Genomic DNA, 25,408 nt, shown 5'->3' with positions numbered 1-25,408 from the left:
AGAATAAAACTTTATTTTATTTATTAAATTTATTGACTGCCCATCTTATCCCAGGGTAACTTTTCATTTCTATTTCTAAGGCAATGCCTGGCTGTATTATATTTAACAGAGAAAAGTATTAACAAAAGTGTGTTTAGATCTGCTGCTTGTGCTCATTGACCAGTCAATACATAAATACATAAAGTGGTTGCCTTAAGGCAGGGGTCTTCAAACTTGGCGTTTGTATGACTTGTGGACTTCAACTCCCAGAATTCCTCAGCCAACGTTGCTGGCTGAGGAATTCTGGGAGTTGAAGTCCACAAGTCATAAAAGTGCCAAGTTTGAAGACCCCTGCCTTAAGACTTCACTTATCTTTGCATATTACCCTGAGTTTGTCTTCTGCTGAATTTTGTAAGTGCATAGTATTATGCTGGTATGATTTTGATAACTAGGTGACAGCTATGCCAACAGTTCCTGGTTCTAAAAGAAAAATAAAACATGCATTTTTATTTTGAAAATTTGACCTGGTTAAGCATAAAGTTTAAATATTTTGGAGGTGTGGATAGTACTTGCTGATCCTGTCTGGTGAAGATAACAATAGATGTTTGTATCTCTTGTATCGGCCAGGGTGGCTGGCAATGATGGAAACTAGTCAAAACCTCTAGAGAGTGCGCAACTTGCCTACTCCTCTCTTAAAGATATCTTTGGTTTTGATTTCTTACAATGCCTGTAGTTGGAATTAAAGGATTGTTTTAAAATGTTGGGGTTTTTTTAAAAAAAATATTATTTAGACCTGTAGAATATGATTTCTAATGTTTTCACTTGTAGAAGGTGTTCTAATTCAATGCCTAGCGTAGTAGCATATCTGGCTCAATCAGAGAGCCTAGATTTACTTTAGAATGACAACATAGAGTGGTGGTGTGTATTTGCACAAAATTAGACAGAATGGTCAAGATGTTGTTTTTTTTTAAAGAAAAGCTTTTTTTGACAGGGAAAAGGATTCTGAACTGAATCAGAAGCGGCCCCAATATATCAAGGCCAAAGAAAATACTTCTCATAAGATCAAGAAACTGGAGGCTGCAAAAAAGTCCCTGCAGAATGCACAGAAGCAATACAAAAAGCGTAAGGGTGACATGGATGAGTTGGAGAAGGAGATGTTGTCAGTGGAGAAGGCCCGACAGGAGTTCGAAGAGCGCATGGAAGAGGAGAGCCAGAGTCAAGGCCGTGATCTCACTCTGGAAGAAAATCAGGTGTGACCAAGGCCTGTGGATCCACTGAATGAGCTCTTGCTATGATGTTGCTGGTTTTGATTTCTTACAAAGCCGGTATTAAAGAAATGCTAATTTTAAAAAAACGTTGGTTTATTTAAAAAAAATATATCATTTGAGCCTATAGAATGTAATTTCTAATGTTTTCACTTGAAGGGGACAGAAATTGGTTCTATGCTTGTTTTGATATCAGTAAACCCTGCTCTTCTCTCGACCAAGAGGATGCATAGCATGAAAAAAATATAGGTTTCTCTTTCTGCTGAGAAAAAAAGCTTATGATTTTAGGCAGACTGGAAAAAAAATCAGTCCGAGTCAGAAGAGGCTAAAATTAATGTAATGCTAGGACAATGAGATAAAATGTCCATGGAGTGCCTTATGTGCCATAAGATAATGTTGAACTGGAATGTAAAGAGCTACTTATGTGAGATTGTGATGAAAGTGAGGAATTTTTTGACCATGATAGCTGAAACCCAACCATTTAAAATAATTTATATATTTCTATATAGCCTACCCTTCTTTTGTAAAAAGATGTGCTCAGGGTTTACAATCCACTCTTAACAAAGTCTCAACAGTTTGAATTGAACTCAGTGATACCTAACTAATTAGCTAAGAAAAGAGTGATTTGGATTTCAAAAAGCAGATGTCATAATGGGTTGGGAAGAACAAAATGCTGTCAAATAATGCTGTTAAAACCTATCTAAATCCAGCAATGAAGAGAAGAGGTCGATTGATCAGCCATTCTGGGCCCCATTGCTATCAATAAAGTGCAGTTTTTAATCCTTCCTCCCCCCCCCCCAGCTTTCTATCCCAGAGACAGCTCTGTAAGTTTGGGGATAAAAGAAGGATCTTGGAGATTGGTTGAGAGGCAGTTTAAATGGAAACATAATTTTTGCATGTACCCTTTGTATGTTTGACTGTAGAATAAGATATACCTTTTCATATTCTTTGTAGATTGGGTGGGATGAAATAAATTATGAAAGAAAGAGCTCTAATTATATTATTTTGCTTGCTTTCCTCATGTATTGAACAGGTAAAAAAATACCATCGTCTGAAGGAGGAGGCCAGCAAAAGGGCAGCTACTTTGGCTCAGGAATTAGAGAAGTTCAACCGTGATCAGAAGGCAGATCAAGACCGCCTGGATCTAGAAGAGAGGAAGAAAGTTGAAACAGAGGTCAGCACTCTTGTGTCTTTGCTTACCTTTTCTTCTTGATATAGCAGGCATTCTTCCTGAAATTAAATGAAAGCTTTGCACACAGTTCATCCATTTTTAGGGCCTCAGATTTACTGAGTTTATTTTATACAAACTGAATAACATTTAATTTGCATTTGTTTTGTAATCCCAATAGGGAAGAAGATAAATTATAGTAGGGCCCTGAAGCCTATCCCCAGATCACTGGGACTTTTTTTCCCCAGCCATAGCATTATTTCTGAGCCCTCAAGTCTAGCTTTACAATTAGGAGAATAAGAAAACAAAGGAAACTGAATCCCACCCAAATGCCTTATTTTGTTATCTCTTTCCTGCATCCCCACACAATATTTCATGGAATCTACTCATATATTGTTGCCCTAAAATCTACTTTCTGTGCCATTCCAAGCTGTGTGAACTTTTCAGGTGTTCCAAAAATGACACATTGGATTAATTGCTTAGACATGCATGTGTATTAGATGTAGTTTGAAATAATATTAGGTAAAAATGAGAGTGGCAGCCATCTTGAGACCATGAAAAGACTGAATGTAGGCCAGTTGTAACCAGGCCAATGTCATTGAGCCACTGTTAATAGAGCAACTGAGAAATGGTGAATTGTATAGGTTTGGCTAGCTCTTAAGCGAATTTGATATCCAGTTTCAGACATTCCAGCCTTAAAGTGGGGATTGGAAAACATTCTGCAGAACTGAAGAAGACTCATAGGTTTTAGAAGAAAGGACCAAGAGTAGATACATTATTGGACTGTTGATGAGGAAGAGAATCCACATCGTGCTGCAGCAGCATCTGTTGAGCTGCTGAGATTGTTGTGAGAATGATGGATTAGCCCGAGGAAATTCCCAAGGATGTTTAACAGTGTCTTGTAATATGATATGTACCTTTTATGACATCCGCCATTGTTGTCCTTGTTTGCTTCATCCTTTTGTACCATTTATTTCTTACCAACATAAAAAGATAAAGTGGTGCCTTTGATATGACCTACTTTAACTGTAATTGCCCAAATGTATATGGATGAGGTCATCTAGTTTTTTCCAATCTGGTAATGTCCAAGCATATTCATGATCTGGTTAAGGAGGTGTAATCCAAGGCACATGGAGCTGCCAGGCTGATATTGAAGGGATCTGTAGTCCAAAATAATTAGAGAAGGACAGGATTAAATATTCTTGATTCTCATCTTATTCTTTTGATGTAGCCTATAATGGCGGTTCTCATCCAAAGGTGTCAAAGCTCCGTGCTAGATACTAATGGATACAGTCCTGGTATTTGCTAATGTGTGTCATACTCAATCTTTTCCATAGGCCAAGATAAAGCAGAAATTGCGAGAAATTGAGGAAAACCAAAAGCGGATTGAGAAGCTGGAGGAGTACATTGCCACTAGCAAGTAAGGGCCAGGAAGAGCCAGAATCCTTGTAATAATATGGGCAGGGGTTTGAATCACAGTATGGAAAGGAATGAGGAGTTTGACTTAAAAGGGTCACCTTGGTAAAGAGGACTAGAGACTGCCTAGAACTCGGAGTAACTGAACTGCCTTCTCCTTACTTCTCCTTTAGGCAGTCCTTGGAAGAGCAAAAGAAGCTGGAGGGAGAATTGACTGAGGAGGTTGAACTGGCTAAACGCCGCATTGATGAGATCAATAAGGAGTTAAATCAGGTGATGGAGCAGCTAGGGGACGCCCGGATCGACCGGCAGGAAAACAGTCGGCAGCAGCGCAAGGCAGAGATCATGGAAAGCATAAAACGTCTCTACCCAGGCTCTGTGGTAGGCGATGCTTCAAAACCAAGCCCCAAAGCTCATTGGGCTGGGGGTGGGCTTAGTGCTCCAGAATAGAAATGAGGTTGGGGTGATTTCCCTGCCTACCCTCCTCATTTCATTTCCTTCTTTTTCCCAGTACGGACGCCTAATCGACCTCTGCCAGCCCACCCAGAAAAAGTACCAGATAGCTGTCACAAAGGTGCTGGGCAAGAATATGGACGCCATCATTGTTGATTCAGAGAAAACTGGCCGGGACTGTATCCAGTACATCAAAGAGCAGCGAGGAGAGCCTGAGACTTTCCTGCCTCTTGATTATCTTGAGGTGAGGCAAACTTTGACTGATTGGATTAGAACGTTTCCCAGCTTTCAGTTCCATCATCTGCAGCCACCCTAGCAAAAGGTGGATGGAAATGGCCAACATATCCTGGGGGCTTCAGGCTGGGGAAAGTTGAGTTAGAATTTCTCTTCACACAGAAAGCCCATTTCTTGATTTCTCAGCATAACTTGCTCAAAAAAGATGGTGATGGCAAGCAGTAAGCTCCCATTTTTATCACAGTTTGTAGATAAAGGAATGGTGAGGTTATTGACAAATAAATTAACACAAATAGTTGATTTTTTGGCAAAGTACACTTTTTGTCATTTCTCTATTGTTACCTGCAGATGGGTATCCAAATACTTCCCTAGGCAGTCTTCGTTAATAATATGGGTTGGTGCTATTGTTTTAATAAAGTTCCTTTAGGGAAGGAGCAAAAAAAGACATTCTGCCTCTCCCTTTTGAGTTCAGTAGCTGAACTAAATTTATTTGAATTCAACAAGCGAGCGTGAATTCCTTCTGTGTCCCTACCCTTCAGCCTAGATCAGTGATGGCGAACCTTTTAGAGACCGAGTGCCCAAACTGCAACCCAAAACCCACTTATGCATTGTCGGGTGCCAGGTGGGTGTGGCCCATTGGGTGGGCGTGGCTGCAGTGGTAACGGCAAACTGGGTGGGACTAAAAAGTTCAATCAATTCCAACTTTGCAAGATCTTTTTTTTTCTCCACGAGAAGTTGAAATTGACTAATTGAACTTTTTTTTTTTTTTTTTTTTTGCACACTACAGCAGAGGCCTAAAGCAAAAAGGTTTTATAAAACCCAGCTGAAGGCCTAGGACTGGGGTGATGGTGCGCGTGCCCACAGAGAGGGCTCTGAGTGCCATAGGTTCGCCACTACTGGCCTAGATTGTCCATACAGTATATGGGGTCAGCCTAATAATGCCTTTTCTATCTCACACTCCCAGGTGAAGCCCACAGATGAAAAACTCCGAGAGCTAAAGGGAGCCAAGCTTGTGATTGACGTGATTCGATACGAGCCTCCTCATATCAAGAAGGCCCTTCAGTATGCTTGTGGCAATGCCCTTGTGTGTGACAACGTGGAAGATGCACGTCGCATTGCCTTTGGTGGGCACCAACGGCACAAGGTCAGAGCAAATTTACCCAACATGCTGTAGGTAGACCATAATCCTCTCCCCAAACGTGATATTCCATTTCTTCGAATATGCGTGTTGCTATGATTTGTAGGAATATATCCTTGAAATATCTGCTTGAATGTATTTTGTATCATCCACTGTGGGCACATCTTTCTGACTTTTGCAGACCTGGTTAATACTTGCCTGGGGGATCTCTTGGAAATCCCAGAGCATTAGCATAGATTGGGAAGAAAGTAATGACCAAGAAAATTAAATAGATAAATCCATAAGGCCTCCAAGGTTCATCTCAAGGGATTCTTGATGTTTTTACTTTTAGCTGCGGATAAAGCAAATCACCACCAGTGAAAATACTTGGTTTGCCATATATTTGCAGATCTCCTCATTTGCAGCTAAACATTCTGGAAAGTTGTTCTTATTCAAAAATAAAAATAAAGCACATGGGTTTGTGAGATTGGACTGAAGCTGCCATACCTAAGAGAAAGAAAGCATGTAAGCAGGATGGACAAAAGCCAGGAAAAGATCCCCTAGATATCCAGTCCTTAAGGAAACGAAGAAAAAAAGTCACCTGAACGAGACAGAAGAAATTGGGCCCGAGCACATGCAAAACCCCTCCCCATGTTCTGTCAACACCTACCAGACTTGAGAATCAACAGAGCAAGGGCTTTGGGGAATTAAAGGGGTCCTGAAGTCTGTCCACTCTTGGAGTCCTCTTTGAATTTAGACTTGGCAGCTTCCCTCCCTCTGGCTAGTCCCTGCCAGTCTAGTTGAGAAGGATGTGGGTAAGTGGGAATGATTGAGTGAGTGAGTGAGTGTGTGAGTGTGTGTGTGTGTGTGTGTGTGTGTGTGTGTGAGAGAGAGAGAGAGAGAGAGAGAGAGAGAGAGAGAGAATGAATGAATATATATACTCCAGGGCTGTGAATGTGAGTGAGTGTCCATAAGCTGAATCGGAGCATGAGTGTATCGGTATGATGACTCTTGCTCTCAGTTCCCTTTCTATTTTTTGTTTGTACAGAGCTGCAGAATAACTTTTGCCAGATCTTTGTTGAGTATTTTTAGAGAAATTTTGCTGCTACCTGGGTCTCTTGTCAGCCAAGACCTCACCGTTTGTTTCCTTGTTGTGAAGTGCTATGTTTTTCATTCTCTCACTTTTGTTTCCTTGCTTCTGCTGTAGACGGTTGCCCTAGATGGAACCCTGTTCCAGAAGTCAGGGGTGATCTCAGGGGGTGCCAGTGATCTGAAGGCCAAGGCCAGGCGCTGGGATGAAAAAGCTGTGGATAAATTGAAGGAGAAGAAGGAGAAGTTGACAGAGGAACTCAAGGTTGAACCTGCTTTTGAGTTGTAGAAGTCTGGCTGGCTGCCTGTGTCGTAATGTCAGTGGGCAGAATTTGACTCAGTTAGTTCAGTTAGAGGACCACTGAAGGTTCTGAAATGCATCTTGGTCTGTTGCAGGGGTAGGCAACCTCGGCTCTTTTATGACTCATGGACTTCAACTCCCAAAATTCCTGAGTCAGCTATATTATGCTGACTCAGGAATTCTGGGAGTTGAAGTCCATGAGTCATAAAAGAGCCGAGGTTGCCTACCCCTGGTCTATTGTATGTATTGCAACATATGGAAAGTGTTTTGAATTGAAAAGTTGGCCTCAAAGTCTATAGGCAACATTAGATGCATTTTAATTCCTTCTGATGGTAATTGGCGACAGTGCCTTATTATGGTCAGTTAAAAAAATGTTTTTCCCAATTAAGGGCAGAAATAAAATTTTGGCTATATTGTTAAAACTAAATCATAATTCTACATTAGAGGCACCGTGCACTTCCTCCTACCGTGTAACTGCAAGAAAAATAAATCTGGTTTTTATTTTGATTTAACCCATTCTTGTTTGTTGATTTAAAATTAACATTAGTTTTTAAACAAAAAGCATTGTGTCTTTATGAATACAGTTTATTGCAAAATTTCAATTTCAGTTAGGCATTAAGGAATAATCTGGGCATTTGACAAAAATTAAATTAAATCTTGAAAGTCTCTGCTCCAGAGTGTTACAGGAGAACAGTGCTCAAACCAAACATATTCTATAGATATGTCCTTCCTTGTGTATATTACTAAATCGTGATTTACTATTACATGTACATTCTATTAAGAGACTTGTACACTGTATGAAAATAATTAAAATAGTCACGTTCTAGAAGTGCCCAAACCTCTGCTGTAAAACTGAAATACGGTATACTGAATAACAGCAAATTAATTGTATCTGGAACAGCACATTTTTAGTTCTATTTATAGTAGATTTATTGTAATGCAGCAATTTCTGTTTAAGATTTCCCTGTTTTGATGAATTGCATAAATATCTCAGGTAAAGAAACCACATCTTCATTGTTTTCCTGTTACAAATTGTTCACTTCAGCATAATTCAGCTGCGTGAAATATGATTCATTATTAATTTCCCAGATATTATTCCTGAAATCTAACTGCTTCTTTGCCTTAGCTCAGTTTTTGCATTTCATTTTTTGGGGTTTCTTTAATTTGGGTCATTAAATCTTCCTTTCCCAGGAACAAATGAAGGCTAAGCGTAAAGAGGCAGAGCTTCGTCAGGTCCAGTCACAGGCCCATGGCTTGCAGATGCGCTTGAAATACTCCCAAAGTGATTTAGAACAAACCAAGACCCGTCACCTCGCTCTCAATCTTCAGGTATTATGATGGTCACTTGCTGAAGCTAGATTCTGCTTTAAAAATCCCAACTTCTATTCAGCTCCCTGAATTATGTGAGAAACTCAATTTTTATTTTTTATTTTTTTTTTGTCTGTGGACTAATGCAGCAAATGGTGAATGAGGGAGAACAGTGTGGAGGAAATTGGTATAGGAGACTTAAATCATTTGAAAGGAACTGATTAAAAAAAACTAATCAATAGGATTCTTCACCACCATTCTGTTTAATTTGATTTATGCTGGATAATGTAGCAGGAGAGCAGGCAGAGCTAGGGGCCATAGTTAATCAGGCCATCAGTTTTGAGTCGTTACATTCCCACAAATGGTCCAAGTCCAGTCCTTCCCAATTTCATTGACCCTTATCTGAGCCGTGGTGGTGCAGTGGTTAGGATGCAGTATTGTAGGCTGACTCTGCTCACTGCCAGGAGTTCGAACCTGAACAGCTCAAGGTTGATTCAGTCTTTCATCCTTCCAGGGTTAATAAAATGAAGACCCAGATTGTTGGAGGCAATATGCTGGCTGTGTAAGGCACTGGGAGAGGGCTGTAAAGCACTATGAAGCGGTTTATACTGTAAGTGTAGTGCTAATGCTAGTGCTATTATCTGGTGTCAATTTATTGTTGAGCTTTAGTTGACTAGATTCTTATGTATAGGCTTGAATACATCTTCTGATATCTAACCTAACAGATTATCCAGTTTTTTTGCGCCTGGTGTTAATTAGCTGGTGACATGCTTAACTCCGCCCCCAGCTGCGCCTGCTCTTCTATCATAGAGACTTCTGAGCTTACATTTTGTAAAATAATTATGTGTATCCTGTGATGTTCTTTTTAATTTTACAAGCCTTAATTAGGTGAAATAGTTTCTGGACTAAAAAAAAAAATAGACAGTGTTGCAAAAATAATAATTCTTTTAGTTATAGGCAATGTTTTAAAAGGCTAGCAAGTATATTAGATTCTATATTGCAAGTGATGAAACGCTCATGTAAAATGGCGTTCACTGATCTGAAAAGCAGACTCTGGGCCTGCAGGAAGGTGCTAGGATGAAGAAATGCCAGTGATGAAATGCATATTATGCATATATTTTCAAAAAATATAAGATGCCATTTTTCAAAAAGACCAAAATGTTAGTTTTTGTGTGGCTGCTGATAAAAACAGGATCGCCAACATGATCGCCAACGTCCAATAACGGATATAGCACAACAAGAAGAAGAAGTTAGTTTTTCCATGTAGAAAAGAGAAAAGGGAATTCTTTTTGGCAGTCTCTTACTTCTTCTTTTTTTTAAAAAAAACAAAACAATTTTTATTAGTTTTCCATTTTGCACCAACAGAAACTTAAGAACCAACGTGGAGATATGGTGATCAATTAGAAAAAGAAAATAATAGCATTATAAATATACAGTTCACACAATATTTCTTAAAATTTCCCTCTCTATCTATATATAATATTATAATCAAATTGATTCAAATAAAATCATTAATATATCTAAATATAAATTCTCTTAATCAATCAAAACTTTCAACCGCCCAGTGTCTATTCTATACAAATCTATAATTTCTCACATATTTAAACTGAAACTGAAACTCTCAATTTATTTAAGATATAATCTCATTAATACATTTGTAAAACAAATTTTCATTTATATTGCTACATATGAATTTCATTAATCAATAAACATTTAGAAGAGCTCATTATCTATCCCAAAAATCCTGTTTTACGCTTTGTTAATTTTTCAAATGTTAAAATTTAAACTAACCTATATATTTACTATTCAGGTATCCCAACTTTCTCTTATTTAAAACTATTCTTTTTCAATAATTCTCCAATTATTAATTCCATCTCATTCAAAAAAAAAAACAGAATAAAGAGCAAAAGGGAAAAAAGTGAAAAATAAGCATATTCTTGCTACATTTCAGTATTAAATTCTAAATTATTTCATAATAGCCTCCCTTTTAACAAAATCCAAAACAATCCGAGTCACTATAAAACCTTTACCATCCATAATTATCATCTCAAATTTAATATTTATATCTTATTCTGAGTTTCTTCCTATTCCAAATAGGTTTCCATAGTTGAATCTCTAGTTCCGCAGATTGCTCTCCCATTCTTTCCTGCCACACTGTACACAGCAACAAGAGGTCTCCCATTGTCCGTTTTATTGGGCTAAGAGTTACAGCTATTCTGAATAACTCGTGTCAGAACTTCATTTTCCATCTTTTTTAAAGTTGTATAAACTTTAGTTGAAATCATTTTTTTAATTTAGTCCTCTTTAATCAAATTTTGCTCTTCTTCCAATAGTTTTTCCTCTATTGGAAAGTCAAATGGTGTCAAATCAGCTTGTCCTTCTGAAATAAGCTCCTCCATTTCCTTATTATAGGTCATTTGTCCATTAATATCAAAACTTTTTTCCAATATCAATTGGTAATCCAACTGTACATTTGCTTCTTCCATCTCAGTGGACTGAGAACAAGTCTCTTGAATATGAACTGCTGTTTCACTTAAACCTTGTGCTTTGCTTTGTCGATGCAGAGAGAGCTCCTTACTGCAGGCAATTATCATCTCCGTGTTTTCCAAAATTTTGTCCAAAATATACTTATAAATAGAATCTGAACAAGTTTCCTCCATTTTTATCATATTTGAAGGCATTATCTTTTGGGGGGGAGACTGTATTTACCAGCAATCAATCAATATCCATCTTCTCCCCAGTTCCTTAGTCTCTTTCCTATCTACAAATTCCAAGAGAAGAAAATAGCAAAAGCAATACATAGTTTCAGCAGAAAATGTCCCCCAAAGAGTCATCAAAGTTAATTAAATATTCAGTCTTTTCGGACACCATAAAAAATAAAAACAAACAATATTCTCCAAATACATACTGTAGCATGTTAAGTCTCAATAAGAAATTTCCTTGGGGCTCCCAAATAACCAAAAATAAAATCAGCCATTAAAACAAAAATAGATTTAGTCTTTTTCTTAGGCTTTTCTTCCCCCATTTAAAACGCCGCTTCAACAAAAAGGTAAATGAGTCTAAAAAAAAAAGCTTTTCACAGGAAAAAAAAAATAGAGGTAAAAAAAAGTCTCACCGAATCTTCCACGGTGGCTCTGTTTGCTTAGATGATCTTATGGCTTACAGTCAGCGCAGCTAAATGATCGGCCCTTTTACTGACCGATCTTTACTCCGTCAGCCCAAAGGAGATACTTGGACTACAGAGGGCGCCGCCACCCCTCTGCAGCCATCCGAGAAGCCTCCTCAACGGTGGTTGCTCCTCCAGAGCAACTTTTCGACCCTCTCAGGGGTCAACCGACAGAGAAAACTCAGCCCGCAAAGGAATGACTCCCTTTGCTTGACCGCACCGCCGCAACCCGGAACCGGAAGCCGGCAGTCTCTTACTTCTTCTGAGCTCTGTCCTGATTCAGCATTATTCCCAACAGGAGAAGTCCAAGTTGGAAAGTGAGCTTGCCAATTTTGGACCTCGTATCAACGACATCAAACACATCATACATGGGCGAGACCGTGAGATGAAGGAGCTGAAGGAGAAGATGAACCAGGTATGGTAGGCCCAGGCCAAGAGCAGCCAAAGAGGCATGGCTAAAACAGGAAAGGCAAGTGCACAGTATATAAAAGGATAATAGCCTGCAGTTAGTTGATAACCTGGGAAAGTTGCAGAAGTAGCAGCAATTTAGAAAGGGAAGGAAAAAGTAGCAGGGTGCAACCATATTTTTAACATATTCTCTACTGTGGTGGTTGAAGATGCTTGACATCTTATATCAAGGTAGATACTGTTCATTTACTCATTTTAACACCCACGCCTCCATTTCATCCTTAAGACCGATTTTATATAAGTCTTTATCATTGCAGGTAGAAGATGAAGTATTTGAAGAATTCTGCCGAGAAATTGGAGTAAGGAATATCCGGGAGTTTGAGGAAGAGAAGGTGAAACGCCAGAATGAGATTGCCAAAAAAAGGTATTGGCCCATTTCGGTCACCCTGGCACTTCCAGATTCAAGAATACTAGAGTTTACTAATTTTAATACTGGGCGGGAGGCTTGGATTCTCCATAATTTTTTCCTTTTCCCTTCCCAGGCTTGAATTTGAAAATCAAAAGACCCGCCTAGGCATCCAGCTGGACTTTGAAAAGAACCAACTGAAAGAAGATCAGGACAAAGTGCACATGTGGGAGCAGACTGTCAAGAAAGATGAAGCTGAGATAGAAAAACTCAAGAAGGTGCATGGGGGACTAGTGCTATGTTGCATTTGTGATTTAGAGTGAGAAAAGTACCACAGACTTAACATCTGTGTTTTTCCTATTGATGATCACACAGGAGGAACAGCGGCATATGAAGATCATAGATGAGACCATGGCACAACTGCAGGATCTGAAGAACCAGCACTTGGCCAAGAAATCTGAGGTGAATGATAAGAACCATGAGATGGAAGAGATTCGTAAGAAGCTGGGAGGGGCCAACAAGTAAGTCTGGCCTATGAGGGCAAGATCTAAGCAGGAGGGTAGAGATATCTGCCCCAGCCTCTGCTTCACCTGGTAAAATATACCTGGTAACTAATTTCAGCCTATGGTTTTAATGAATGGAAGATTACTTGTGTTTGGGGAGGGAACAGTTAAGAATACAAAAGCAAGACTCTCTCAGTGTTTTGTATCAAGTAGTCCTCAGCACCAGTCTGATGTTTCTGGGAATTCTACTAATTAGATGATCACAACATTTCCCCCTTGTCCCAACATCCAGCAATCAGAGTATGCTGTTGCTGAAAATGGATGATTCTGTTTTGCTACCACAATAAACAACCATTGATGGAGGTTAACTATGAGTCCTTCATTTTAACCCCAAGTCCATGGAGCTTGGTTTGAATTAGTAGCTAGGTGCTGCTCCATTCCTGAGTCACTAGAATCAGTGAATGCCTGATTTTTGTAATGTTTGGAGAGAGAAGGAAGTATGTATGGCAGTGGTTCTCAACCTGTGGTCCATGTACCCCCGGGGGGGGGGGCACAATGTCTTCACAGGGAGTCCACAAAAGTTTGAAGAAATGTTATGATTTAAATCATGTTAAGTCTTGGGGGGGTCCATGGCCACAAAAGATATTTAAAGGGGTTGTGGTGAACAAAAAGGTTGAGAACCACTGATGTATGGTATATTTTTTATGTTTTTAAATTCATTTGACACTGTTAACATAAATACCAAAATAATCTTAAATGTAAACAAAGAAAAAACAAAGAGAAAAAAAGGAAAAACATCTACATATTATTTGTCTAGCATAACATCAATAGTCAGTACAGTACAAAATATTATTGTAAAATGTCACAAAATCTCTGCCATAGTAATACATATTGCTGCATCCTTTGGTTAGTAGAAAATACTGCTTTTTCCAAAATATCACATATTTGCAACAACCATTCTGTAAAACCTGTAATATCACCTTTTTCAGTATAATTCTTTCAGTCATTCCCTCCCCCATGCTTAATTTCTGATAAACCAACAGATTCCAAAGCTTTGGTATATTACAATACATTAACATCACATTAACTTCCTTAACTTTTTAAGGTTTTTTTCATGTATCCTCTTATATATCTTAACATTTTATTCTGAAAAGATATCAAATGATCACCATATGTCAGTGAACTCTCAATTTTTTTTACCACTCCCAACATAGAAAATCTTATATCAGTTATTTTAATACATTTTGGGGGATCCAATGCATACTAAATAAATGCTGCCCCTGATCTCATTTGCCTATGTATGGTGTCTACTGCACTGGTAATAATTATTTAAATTTATTTTCCATCTTTTATTTTCCATTATCCAGTGGTAAATAAACTTTTTTTATTAAAAGCAGTGTTTTCCCACAAATGATATGACTGTGGACATTTTGGTTGGGTGAGCTTAAAGAAAATAGTTGCCATGTATTTTGCAGAAACTTATGCTTCCAATTTTTGTCTTAAATCTCCATCGAATGCAGGAATATAGTAGGGCTTTTGGGGGGGGGGGAACCTTGCATTTTTGAGTGAAGCTATGGATGCCATAAGCTAATTGCACTCATTTCACTTCTTAAGCTTCTTCACCTCCTTCTCCGGAAGCATCCCAAACCATCTGAAATGGTCAGCATTGCACATTCAGAGAGAGAACTCAGGGGAGCACAAATGAGATGGCCACATTGGTTATTAATCCCAGCCAAAGGTTGCAGTTAGGTTAAAAATTACACTCTGAAGTCTTTTAAACTATCAGAAGAGTTTATAAGAATCTTAACCTAGTAAAATCAAAGGTATTTGCTGTCTCCAGTCCGGAAGGACTCATAATGAGAGTGTCTGATGTGTCTATTTCTAATCATTCTTGAGATGTGACAGTCTGTAAGTTTGCAACTTGGCATTGCCTAGTTCAAGATTTTTACAGAGGTGGAGGCTGCTTTGCCTGGACTGTCCTTTCACTTTGGGCCATCTTCTGCAGAGAGATGACTCACTTGCAGAAGGAGGTCACCGCCATTGAGACCAAGCTGGAGCAGAAGCGCAGTGACCGCCACAATTTATTGCAAGCCTGCAAGATGCAAGACATTAAGCTACCGCTCTCCAAAGGTACCATGGATGATATCAGCCAGGAGGAGGTAAGAAAAAAACTCTACAGGGAGAAAAGGAAAGAATTCTGAGCCAGGGTGCATGGGTTAAGGCAGGGGTAGGCAACCTTGGCTCTTTTATGACTCGTTGACTTCAACTCCCAGAATTCCTGAGCCAGCATAGCTCAGCTTGGAAACCTCTCCCTTTCCCCTCAGCATGGCTGGCTCAGGAATTCTGGGAGTTGAAGTCCACGAGTCATAAAAGAGCCAAGGTTGCCTACCCCTGGGTTAAGGGAACTTCCCTTTGTCTTCTGGTTAATTTCAGGGTGGCTCCCAAGGGGAGGAGCCAGCCAGCAGTTCACAGAGGACTTCCAACATGTATGCACGAGAAGCTCTCATTGAGATTGACTATAGTGACGTCTCTGAAGATTTGAAGGTAAGGGGAATTCTCTGGGGTTGGCCATCTGTGGAGGTGTAATGGAATGTGTGGATGATCTTGGGGAACAAGGGGAAGAGATGCTGCCTAGGAAACAGTCAGATAAGAAAGGGAAAAAATATGTAAATAAAAATGAAATAAAAGCAATAGGACCAATTCAGAATAAAATTAGAACATAAAAACCTTTAAAAGAAGCAGATGTTAAGGAGAATAATGACAAGCCATTTTCCCCATATTTTATTTTATCTAATATTTTGTTTTTCAAAAATTGTCCTTGTTGTGTAAAACTCTCTAGTGAGGAAAATCGGCAACTCATTTGGGAGAGACAGTCGCATTTTGCGTTCCAGTGCTAAGATGATTAGAGAAAAATAAGTAGCATAAATGAGGAGACACATGTAGGATCTCTCCTGGCACCAAACCTTTGAAGTCTATTTATAATATATGGAGGTTGCCTAGGCAAAAAAAAATGTAACTTCTGAAAACCTGAAGGATTGGGAAATATCTTAGATGAAGTTTAAGCTTAAATCAGTGGGAGTCATTTTAGTTTTTCTGAGCGGTTAAGACGGTGAATAGAAGTCCAAATAATTCTGAGACATTTGGAAGGAATAGTTCCCCAGTTTTGAAAAAATCCCGTTACTTCCCATACAAACTCTGTCAGACCTACCTCGGCTTGAGCCTCTAAGAAAGAATGATCCTTAACTCCATTTGTTGAGAAAGATATAGTTTATTAGAGGTCAAGTGAAATACAGTAGTGCAAAGCCAGAACTGAAATTCGCACACCAAAATCCCCAAGTCTAACTTCTCTTCCCTTAGATACCTCCCCATACTGCCCCCCCCCCATGTTCAGTCAGATTCAAAGAATATGTTTTCAGAATGGTGACAAGTATGGATTGGTATGGAGCAGGGGTCTTCAAACTTGGCCCTTTTATGACTTGTGCCTGGCTGAGGAATTCTGGGAGTTGAAGTCCCCAAGTCATAAGAGGGCCAAGTTTGAAGATCCCTGGTATGGAGCTATACTCAGTTCCCAGCCGGTCGACCTTGAAACAGTGTCTCAGGGAGATACAGTGAACTTTTCAGTTTTTCTTGCATCCCCCCCCCCCCAACCACCATCCAGTCCCCCTAGAGTTCATGGCAGCCTGGCACTGAGCGATAGCAAAGGCAAGCAAATACCAGGACTATATCCATCTATTGCATACAAAACAAGAAATTCAGCTTTATAAAATTATGGAGCCTCTCTAATTTATCTTTTTATTGCTATCCTTTGATTTAAAACCTGATCAGAATGTTAGGCTCTATAATTTATTAAATAGCCAGAAGAAAGCTGATTTACAATTACAAAGCTTTAGAGTTGATTAAAGAAACATATTGTGGAGCATGTAGTGTTTGTCTCTTAAGAGCCTATTTGTCTAGCCCCAAGGATTAAAGTGACCTTCTCCAGCCTGGTGCCTTTTAAACGTGTTGGGCTTCAGTCTTCATAATCCCTTCCAAATGCTGGCTGGGAATCATGGAGGCTGATCCACAATCACAACATGTAAACATCAGCCTACTTTGAAGAGCATAAGGTTTATCCTATGTTGCCTGTCCTCTGTAGGATTTTTGATAACTGATGCTTATCATATTAATAGGGCCTGTGGGAATGCTATAAATTTATGTGTGCAAAAGGCCAAAGAGTGTTGTTTCAAGTTGTTTCAACTCAAGTGTTGAGTTAAACATTAGGGATTGTTTGTTAAGATGTTTACCAGGAAGGCCAGGAACATGATTACCATCTTGAGGAAGAAGAAGAAACATGCTGCCTCATCTGGATGCAGGAGTTGCGCTGAAATATGGTTGGATTTGACCATAAGATATCTGATACGTTACAGAGATAGCAACATTGGATAACAAATTGAAGGCAAGAGATCAGTCAAGGCTCAAGGATATTAGATGTCCGTAGAAGATGAATAGTCAGAAGGGAATATTGGGTCCTGGGATAAAGGGATCAGACCTCAAAGGGCTTCAGACATCAAAGCAGCTACAACTTGAGTCTACTCTTTCGTTGCCACTGACATCTTGTTTTTGTTAGGTTTTGTGAAGGGATTATTGGCATTTGATTAGAGCTATACCCTTTGTTAAAAATCTTTGAAAAGAATTGTTAAAACATAAATTTAAGAGAATCTTTAAATAAATAGAGGGTTTTTTTACCACATATATAACTGCTTGCTTACTTCAAAATGTGGAGTCTTGGTTATCTTTTTCTTACCACCATGGCTTAAAACATGAGAGTGAACTTGCTCAGAAATTCCAGTGTTTGAGTGCTTGAGAGAAAGGAAAGATGAGTTTGCAACTTGTAAGACTTACTAGTAATTCACTTTTTCTAAAGCGTTCAGATAAGGTTACAGTGTCTTTTGCTGTAGGCTCGGGAGAATTGTTTGAACGCTCTTACATTCTGGGAGTGAAAGACCAGTGCTGTGTTCTTTGACAAAACGCTAGCTCATATGCAAACTAAGAACCTTTGAAGTTCTCAGTTCTCTGACTCCCAGAACTACTTTCTCTCATTTCTCCTTGTAGGATGCTCAGTCTGAAGATGAGATCAAACAGGAGATGAATCAACTACAACAGAAGTTGAATGAGCAACAGAGCATATTACAGCGGATTGCTGCCCCAAACATGAAGGCCATGGAAAAGCTGGAAAGTGTGAGGGACAAGTTCCAGGAGACCTCTGATGGTACCGGATCACTTCTATAGTCTCAGCTAGCTCGGCTTTTCCCAAACAAATGCCCTCCTGGTGCTGGATTTCAATTCCCATAATTTCTAGCAAGCATCTTAACATCCAGTACTTTAGAGGGGCATCAGCTTGGGGAATGCCCAACTTCATGGTGGCCTTTTGCTGAAATGATGGAACCATTCATGCTTGCTCCCTTTTCTACCAGAATTTGAGGCTGCCCGGAAACGTGCAAAGAAAGCCAAGCAGGCCTTCGAACAGATAAAAAAGGAGCGCTTTGACCGTTTCAATTTCTGCTTTGAGTCAGTAGCTACCAACATCGATGAGATCTACAAGGCCTTGTCACGAAATAGCAGCGCTCAGGTGAGGATGCCATATTTTGAAGAGGGCTGCATGCCGGCTCATCCAACGACTGAATCAAGCAAAAGGATTCTGTGACTTATGTTAATTGTGCAGATTTTGCATAATTGCTTAAATGGCATTATGCTTTTCAACAGATGTTCTTTTGCACTATTTATTCTGGTCTTGTTACTTCTGGAGAGAGGCAAGTAAGGCCCCGATGCTTCATACACCCACTCTTTTGCAGAGGCACTCTTTTTCTTTTGTGCGTTTGCAGACATTGTTCAGACACTAAAGCAGATCCTTTCAGCCATAAAACTATCAACTACCGCATCTCTTTTTTTCAATTGCAAGTCAGGGATTCTGAAGAAGCTGAGTTCCACATCAAATGCACAGTTCAGCACTTCTTCAGAATCAAAGTATACACGCAATTCAGTGCCTCAGTGAAGGAGTGTGCATACTTTTGTGGGTCATGGATCTATTTGATACGTGAGTAGGTGGGACCAGGAAAAAAAATAAAAGTGATGTAATTCATTTTAGTATAATTAAATTAAATATGGCCGATAAGATTACGCTCCATTATTTAATTATGTAATAGTTTCTCCATTGGCCAAGAAGGCTATGTCTAAGGATTTCAGGGACCTCATATGATCCTGAGGTCTCAGGTGTAGATTTCTGCCCTGGGTCTATTATGGTTCAACATTTTGTGAGTCATTATAATGAATGCTGTGTCTTAAAATGGAATAAAACTTGCAACAAACAAGTGTGTATGTGTGCATGTGTGCATGCAAGCATTGTGTTTTCTTTCCCTAATTAGCCAATTTTTGATTGGGAAAAAGTGTAATTGAGAGCCAGCTTGCTGTAAATTGGACATCAAAATTTCATTCTCATGGGAGTCAGGTAGAAGATGCAGATTTGCTTTCCAGTTGCAAACAGAATTGTTTGCAAAAATGTCATTCACCAGCCAGAAGACTGATCAAAGGCTAGTGGCTGTACTTTCATTCATATACAAAGTATAATATTTATCCAAGTGTGAGGCTTTGATTTGCTGCCCCGTGTTGTCGTTGTTCCAGTTTTTGCACCTGGCAATAGCCTGATCCCCTCTCAGTCCCCTAATTGCGCAGAACCAATTACTTTTGCCTGTAACTTTTGCTGCCCGAAGAACTATGTAAATGGTTATTTGAAATAGCACCACTGTTTGTGGTGCTTGCCCTCCAATCAGTGATATAATGAAAGGATGGGGTTTTTTCAACTGTAATGACTACAAATGTTAATACCTTCCTTGAAAAAATTAATGTCAAATTCTTGATCTTATGAACATACTTTGCATTCTAAGGCACCCTACCAACATCCTCTGTCCCTGGAAATAGACCATATATATGTATTCTTCCCTTTTCTCTCTTGGTTATAATTTCATAATATTATAAATGATGAATATACTATAAATGATGAATATTTTGTTATTAAGGTACTTGGTGGTCTCCCTTAATATTTTTCATTCTTTTTTTCTACAGGCCTTTTTAGGTCCTGAGAACCCAGAAGAGCCTTACCTGGATGGTATCAATTACAATTGCGTAGCTCCAGGCAAACGCTTCAGGCCAATGGACAATCTGTCTGGTGGGGAGAAGACAGTAGCAGCTTTAGCTCTGCTCTTTGCCATCCACAGGTGAGGCCAAACTTGCTCTGAAGGAAGATCTGGTTAGAATTGGAATTATCCAGATTTGAGATTTGGAACATTAATGGGGGTGGGGGAGGTGAGATGAGCAGAACTGTAGAGATGACTCATTGTTCTTTGAACACTTTGAAGGGTATAGGTTTTCTGGTGGATCTACATTTTAGACATTTAGCCAAAAGTGTTGACTGGAAAATGAGCATTAAAAGGTCAGATAGATGCAGAAGTCACATACCATATATTCCAGCGTATAAGACGACCCCCGTCTTTGGCGCCAAGTCGCATGCCTACCATTATTTCTGGCGTATAAGATGACTCGGCGTATAAGACGACCCCCGACTTCAGCACCAATTTTAACGCTTGCGAAAGTCGTCTTATATGCCGGAAAGTACGGTACCTTTATAGGCTCCTTTATAGATATATTTGCTTGTCTCCAGAAATCATTCCATCATTAGCTGGGAATGGGGTGGAGTGGGGGGGAGAGGGAACAGTGACTTAGTAATCAAAATGGAATATGAATTACACTGTGACCCTGGATGTCATCCATCATAGCATGCATCCTCAGGCTTTGGGCCATTTGCTTATTTGGAGTTTTGAGAACATATTGTGAATATTACAGGTGTCATGGAATGTTGTCCTGCCTAGTTGCCAGGATGACATGTCCAGTCACAAATAGAAGTGTCACATGAGGCAGAGTCCTTGGAAATCAAAGAGAAAAGCTTGGCACAAAACCAAGATTCCCCAGACATCCCAAGAGATAACACATGCTTGAGAATCTTCGCCTTGGCATGGCTCCCAGGGACTCCTTTTGTGAGATTCAGATTTGAAGGATGGAACCAACAGGATAAATGCATCCCTGGTTTACTATTTGAGTATGACAGACCTTTTTTAACATCAAAACGTTCTGCAATCCTCTTGCTGATAGAAATTGTACTTTAATATCTGTTGAGTTAAATAAACAAATAGCTACATAGATTTAGTAATTTTGAGAAATGCTTTTAAATTTAAAAATTGAATAGTTGAAAATTGAGTTTATATGTAATAAGGAATTTATTCAGTTTACAGTAGGTTATCATTTTTACATTCAGGGAAAATTCCTTACTGATTCTGCCCCGCTCTCCCAATTCGTTTTTAAAAATGAATAAAACAGTTAAATCCATTTTTTAAATAATTAGCCTCTTCCCCCTCTCATTTACTTATTTTCTTATTGGATAAAGAAGTCGTTTTCCAGGCTTAGAGGAACAGCTCTATCCTTTCATTTGACTGCTGGAGGGTGGCTGGCTATGCTAGGCAAGGAGAGTTAGGTGAGGCTGGGGTTCCTGTTGCAAGCTCCAGCTTGGGTGTGTGGAGGTAGCCATGAGGAGGCAATCAACTCTTCAGCAGTGGATTCAGGACAACTGAAGGCTATCAAAATTTATAGGAAAAGGAAAGTTTCAGAGAAGACTATGAGAGGTGAGATAACTGAGTAGTTCTGGGGCGCGGGGCAGAGAGAGAGAATATGCAGAGCCACAATATGGCTACGAAGTTGGATATGTGAGTGTGTATGGGCAGCTTTAGTAATTACAGGCATGATGCAGAAAACATAACAGTAGCAGGAAAAGCCATGGGTGTGTTGCATATAGTGGGAGGGAAGAGAAATATTGGACTGGTCTAGAGATCTGGGCCGATTGCTCTTTCTTCTGACCAGTGTCACAATATCCTCCTGTCCACTTCATCCAAGGTGTATGTGGTCAGTGTCTGTGTTAGTAAAAAACAGGGCAAGCCATTTTGTTTTGTTTTCCTTGCACTGGTCCCCTCCCTAGAGTATGGGGATCCTTGGTATGTACAAGATGGCAGCTGCTAGGACAATCTTCTCTCTTTAAAGTGATGATCTACTGCAGGTGAAAGTGGGCAGCATAGAGCTAGTTGAAAAAGAGCTGATCTCGATTGAAACAACTTTGTGTTCACATGATTGTTTGCCATTTTTGTTCCCAGCTACAAGCCTGCTCCATTTTTTGTCTTGGATGAGATTGATGCTGCTTTGGACAATACCAACATTGGAAAGGTTGGTAGGATTGAATGGACAGGCAAGCTTTACTGCCTCTGTGATAAAGATTTGGACAGCTGCTAATTCACCCTTTTCTCCCCACCCCTATTCTCCAAACAGGTAGCCAATTACATTAAAGAACAATCAACTTGCAACTTCCAGGCCATTGTTATTTCCCTGAAGGAGGAGTTCTACACCAAGGCTGAGAGTCTCATTGGTGTTTACCCTGAGGTATGAATGTGGATAGTGGAAAAAGACGTATCTCAGATACTATTATTTACAATATCATGCTTCTTTCCCCTTGAACGAAATGGAGAGTTCTGAGATCTCATATTAAGGCAGCCCCACTAGAAAGCAAGGTGAAAACATTTTGGGAACCAAAGACGTTGCTAGGGATGATGTATTCAGAATCTCTTGTGGGCAAGCTTCCCTTCAAGAGAATGCTGGGATTCTAATTTGCATAGAGGGTCCTTCAGTAATATTCTTTCAAGAAAACTGAGTGCTGAGGAAAAACAGGAGTGATCAAAATAGGGAGGAGGGAGGTTTTTACTTTTAACGAGGGAAGAAAACTAGGTGGGATATAAAAATAAATAGGACACTTCCAACCAGATTTTTTTTATGGGAGGGATGGATCAACCCTATTCCCTTCCAATCTCTCCAGAGGCTTTTTCCTAAATTCAAGATAAGAGTGAATTTTGAAAGCTGAGCCTGTATTGGTTCAAGAAAACCTTCTGTAAAAGGAAGATACAGGTAATCCTGTAGTTACAGCCTTACATTAAGTGACCATTCAAAGTTATGACATTAAAGAACAAATGGTAATTACGACCAGTCCTTAAACTCCACCCATTCCAGTGCCTCTATAGTCACATGATCAAAATGTGGGCACTTGGTGCCCAGGGCAGGGGAAGCATGTGGTCCTTGCCTAATGACCACAAGCAGGACCGCTGGCACTGCTGTTGCTAAGCGGTGTGGTCACATGACATTTTGCTTAACAGCCACTTTACTTAGTAATGGAAATTCCCATCCCAATTAAAGTTGCAAATCAAGGACTATTTTTTTAGCTTCATATTTGATTTTGAATCTAGCTGCTGTAGAAGAACAAGAACAGGGTGACATATTGTTCCATTTTCCTTTTTTTTCTCAATAGCAAGGAGACTGTGTCATCAGCAAAGTCTTGACCTTTGATCTCACCAAGTATCCTGATGCCAACCCAAACCCCAGTGATCAGTAGACACAGAAGAATTCGAACCGCTGCTTGTCTTTTCCCAACTTTACCTTCTACTAGTCCCATGTTCCTGTTGTTTCCCTCCTCCAAAGGCCTTAAACCATTGCCTGCCCTTTATTTCTCCTATGGAACTGCTAGCAGGTGTGTGTTGGGCAGGGGGTGAAAGTAACCTAAATGTTTAAAGACAAAGTGGCACCACTCTTAGATTGGGGGGCGTCATCTTTGTGTCTGTAATGACAGATTTTTCTTTCCCTTCCCTCTAAAACTTAGCTGCAAAGCTACGTTCTGTCTCACCCCTCTTTTTAAAAGACAGCATCTTCTTGCTGTACAGGAGAAAAGGAGGAATCTTGTTTCTCCGACGTACCCTACTTTGCTCTTTATAAAACTCTTTATAGGACCAAAATAATGGTGGTTGCATGAGAATTCTTCTCGTGCCAAGCTGTCGCCTTAAGCGTGGCTCCCGACTTTGCTCTTTTTTTAGACTGATATCAGGTGTGTACTTTTGTGTGTGATTGAAATTAAAATATTTCACTTCCATTCTCTGTTCTGATTTTTCCTTGCCAAAGGTGCAGTGGGGGAAGGGAACATTGGTGAGGCTGGGGCTTGGTGGAATGTGTTAATTCTTTCCATTAGGATGTGCCAAGGTTGGCCCAAAGTCACTGAGCTTCTTGAACATTCTCCTCCAGCCCCAGCGGCCCCATAAATCCTGCAAGCTTTATATCTTGAGTGAGTGCTGATGAATCTTTTGGGGCCAGATGCAATTTACTAACAGGGTCCTTTTGCAGACAGTGCTGGGAGGAAATGTGTTTCTCTTTTCAAAGCAATGATGTCTTTGATAAAATGTGCTTCCTGTTGGAAGCTGAGGAGCCTTGCAACTTAGCATTATTATTAATTTTTTTGCCAATAACAGCAGCACTGATTATCTAAACTACAATCTCACTTTGATCTGGCCTGGTAATCAAAGGAATTATCATATTGTATTTTATTCCAGGTTTTTCTTTTCTAAAACAAATACTTTATACCTAGCAAAACAGTGATGTTCCTGGCAAAACAAAATTCCAGAATGTTCATAGCTGTATTTTTTCTGCTTTTTTTTTTCCGGATTCCATTGCTAATTTATTCTGATTTTGCTAGTCATTGGGAGGGGAAAGGAGCTTTTGGGTCTGTTGAAGCCTTATTCCTAACCATATTCCTAAATAGGACTATTTACTCATCCCTGTGGTTGTTGGAGTTAGCATATTTTTCAGATATATTTTCCTGGCAAAGGATTAAAATTTGTTCTTTTAACAAAACTTTAATTGAGCTTCTCAGTTGAACTGTGCTGCTTGGTAATATGGAATTATACCATTTCACAGCACATGTACTGTTCCAGTATTTATGACAGTAAGTACAGCAACTAGCCTACCTAAGCCAATCTTGAAAAGTTAAATAAAATTATATCTAGCTAATATTAACACCAGAAAATTGAAGGAGATTAAAGGGTTAATGGCAAATCACTGTTGTTTTTTGCTAAGAAAATAATATGATGTGTCTCTGAAAATGCCAGAAATCAAGCTCAACTAAAAGAAACCCTTTACTTTTTATGGAATTATGGCACCTTGATTGTTTTACTGGCTGAAGCTATTTTGTTAGGTGGAAGAGGAGAAACTTTCCCAACAGTGCAGAATTGTAGTTGCCTCATGGAGTATAGAAGATCTGTATGTGGATCCTTTCGAGAGCTGTTGGACTGTAATAAAATTATCTGGGATAAAAATATTCTCCTTATACTATGTAAACCTTGTGTGGCTTATAGTAGTTTTTCTCTTGCAAAAGGCAGGTGTTGCCGCTTCCTCTTTTTATTTTAGAATAATAAAGTTTCCAGCCCTTATGAATGAGGAATTAAGCTTGGAGATTGATCTCCACTTTCCTGCTGCCATTATAGAAGCCAGGAGGGAGGTTCAGTTGTTTCCACAATTCTTTGTATTTTCTTATGGACTAGAATCCAACTCCTTGCATAGTGCAGAAATGCTACCACTACAGCGCGCCTCAGTGAAGAATATATGCAGTAAAGAGAGAGACTAGCTTTCTTGCTGAGTAACTGCTCTAGAG

General features: G+C 39.5%; 1 protein-coding gene across 1 annotated transcript in view; it reads left to right on the top strand.

Moving 5' to 3' along the window:
- The window catches only part of SMC1A (structural maintenance of chromosomes 1A), a 31,575-nt gene extending 7,718 nt beyond the window's left edge, over positions 1 to 23,857 (top strand). Inside the window, exons 6-25 of the mRNA XM_039350641.1 lie at positions 971 to 1,229; positions 2,278 to 2,418; positions 3,750 to 3,832; positions 4,002 to 4,209; positions 4,340 to 4,525; positions 5,480 to 5,659; positions 6,840 to 6,986; positions 8,214 to 8,351; positions 11,795 to 11,911; positions 12,222 to 12,328; positions 12,447 to 12,588; positions 12,686 to 12,831; positions 14,819 to 14,972; positions 15,247 to 15,357; positions 17,905 to 18,061; positions 18,267 to 18,421; positions 19,912 to 20,063; positions 22,044 to 22,113; positions 22,216 to 22,326; positions 23,243 to 23,857. Coding sequence (XP_039206575.1) covers positions 971 to 1,229; positions 2,278 to 2,418; positions 3,750 to 3,832; positions 4,002 to 4,209; positions 4,340 to 4,525; positions 5,480 to 5,659; positions 6,840 to 6,986; positions 8,214 to 8,351; positions 11,795 to 11,911; positions 12,222 to 12,328; positions 12,447 to 12,588; positions 12,686 to 12,831; positions 14,819 to 14,972; positions 15,247 to 15,357; positions 17,905 to 18,061; positions 18,267 to 18,421; positions 19,912 to 20,063; positions 22,044 to 22,113; positions 22,216 to 22,326; positions 23,243 to 23,326 — 2,848 coding nt within the window. The 3' untranslated portion in view covers positions 23,327 to 23,857. The remainder of the gene's footprint in view (positions 1 to 970; positions 1,230 to 2,277; positions 2,419 to 3,749; positions 3,833 to 4,001; positions 4,210 to 4,339; positions 4,526 to 5,479; positions 5,660 to 6,839; positions 6,987 to 8,213; positions 8,352 to 11,794; positions 11,912 to 12,221; positions 12,329 to 12,446; positions 12,589 to 12,685; positions 12,832 to 14,818; positions 14,973 to 15,246; positions 15,358 to 17,904; positions 18,062 to 18,266; positions 18,422 to 19,911; positions 20,064 to 22,043; positions 22,114 to 22,215; positions 22,327 to 23,242) is intronic.
- Positions 23,858 to 25,408: the final 1,551 nt, after the last annotated feature.

Source organism: Crotalus tigris, unplaced genomic scaffold (genome assembly GCF_016545835.1).
Source record: "Crotalus tigris isolate CLP2741 ecotype Arizona unplaced genomic scaffold, ASM1654583v1 scf7180000018343.506757, whole genome shotgun sequence".
NCBI lineage: Eukaryota > Metazoa > Chordata > Lepidosauria > Squamata > Viperidae > Crotalus > Crotalus tigris.
The sequence above is the reverse complement of the archived record's forward strand: the minus strand, read 5'-3'. Positions and strand labels throughout refer to the sequence as shown.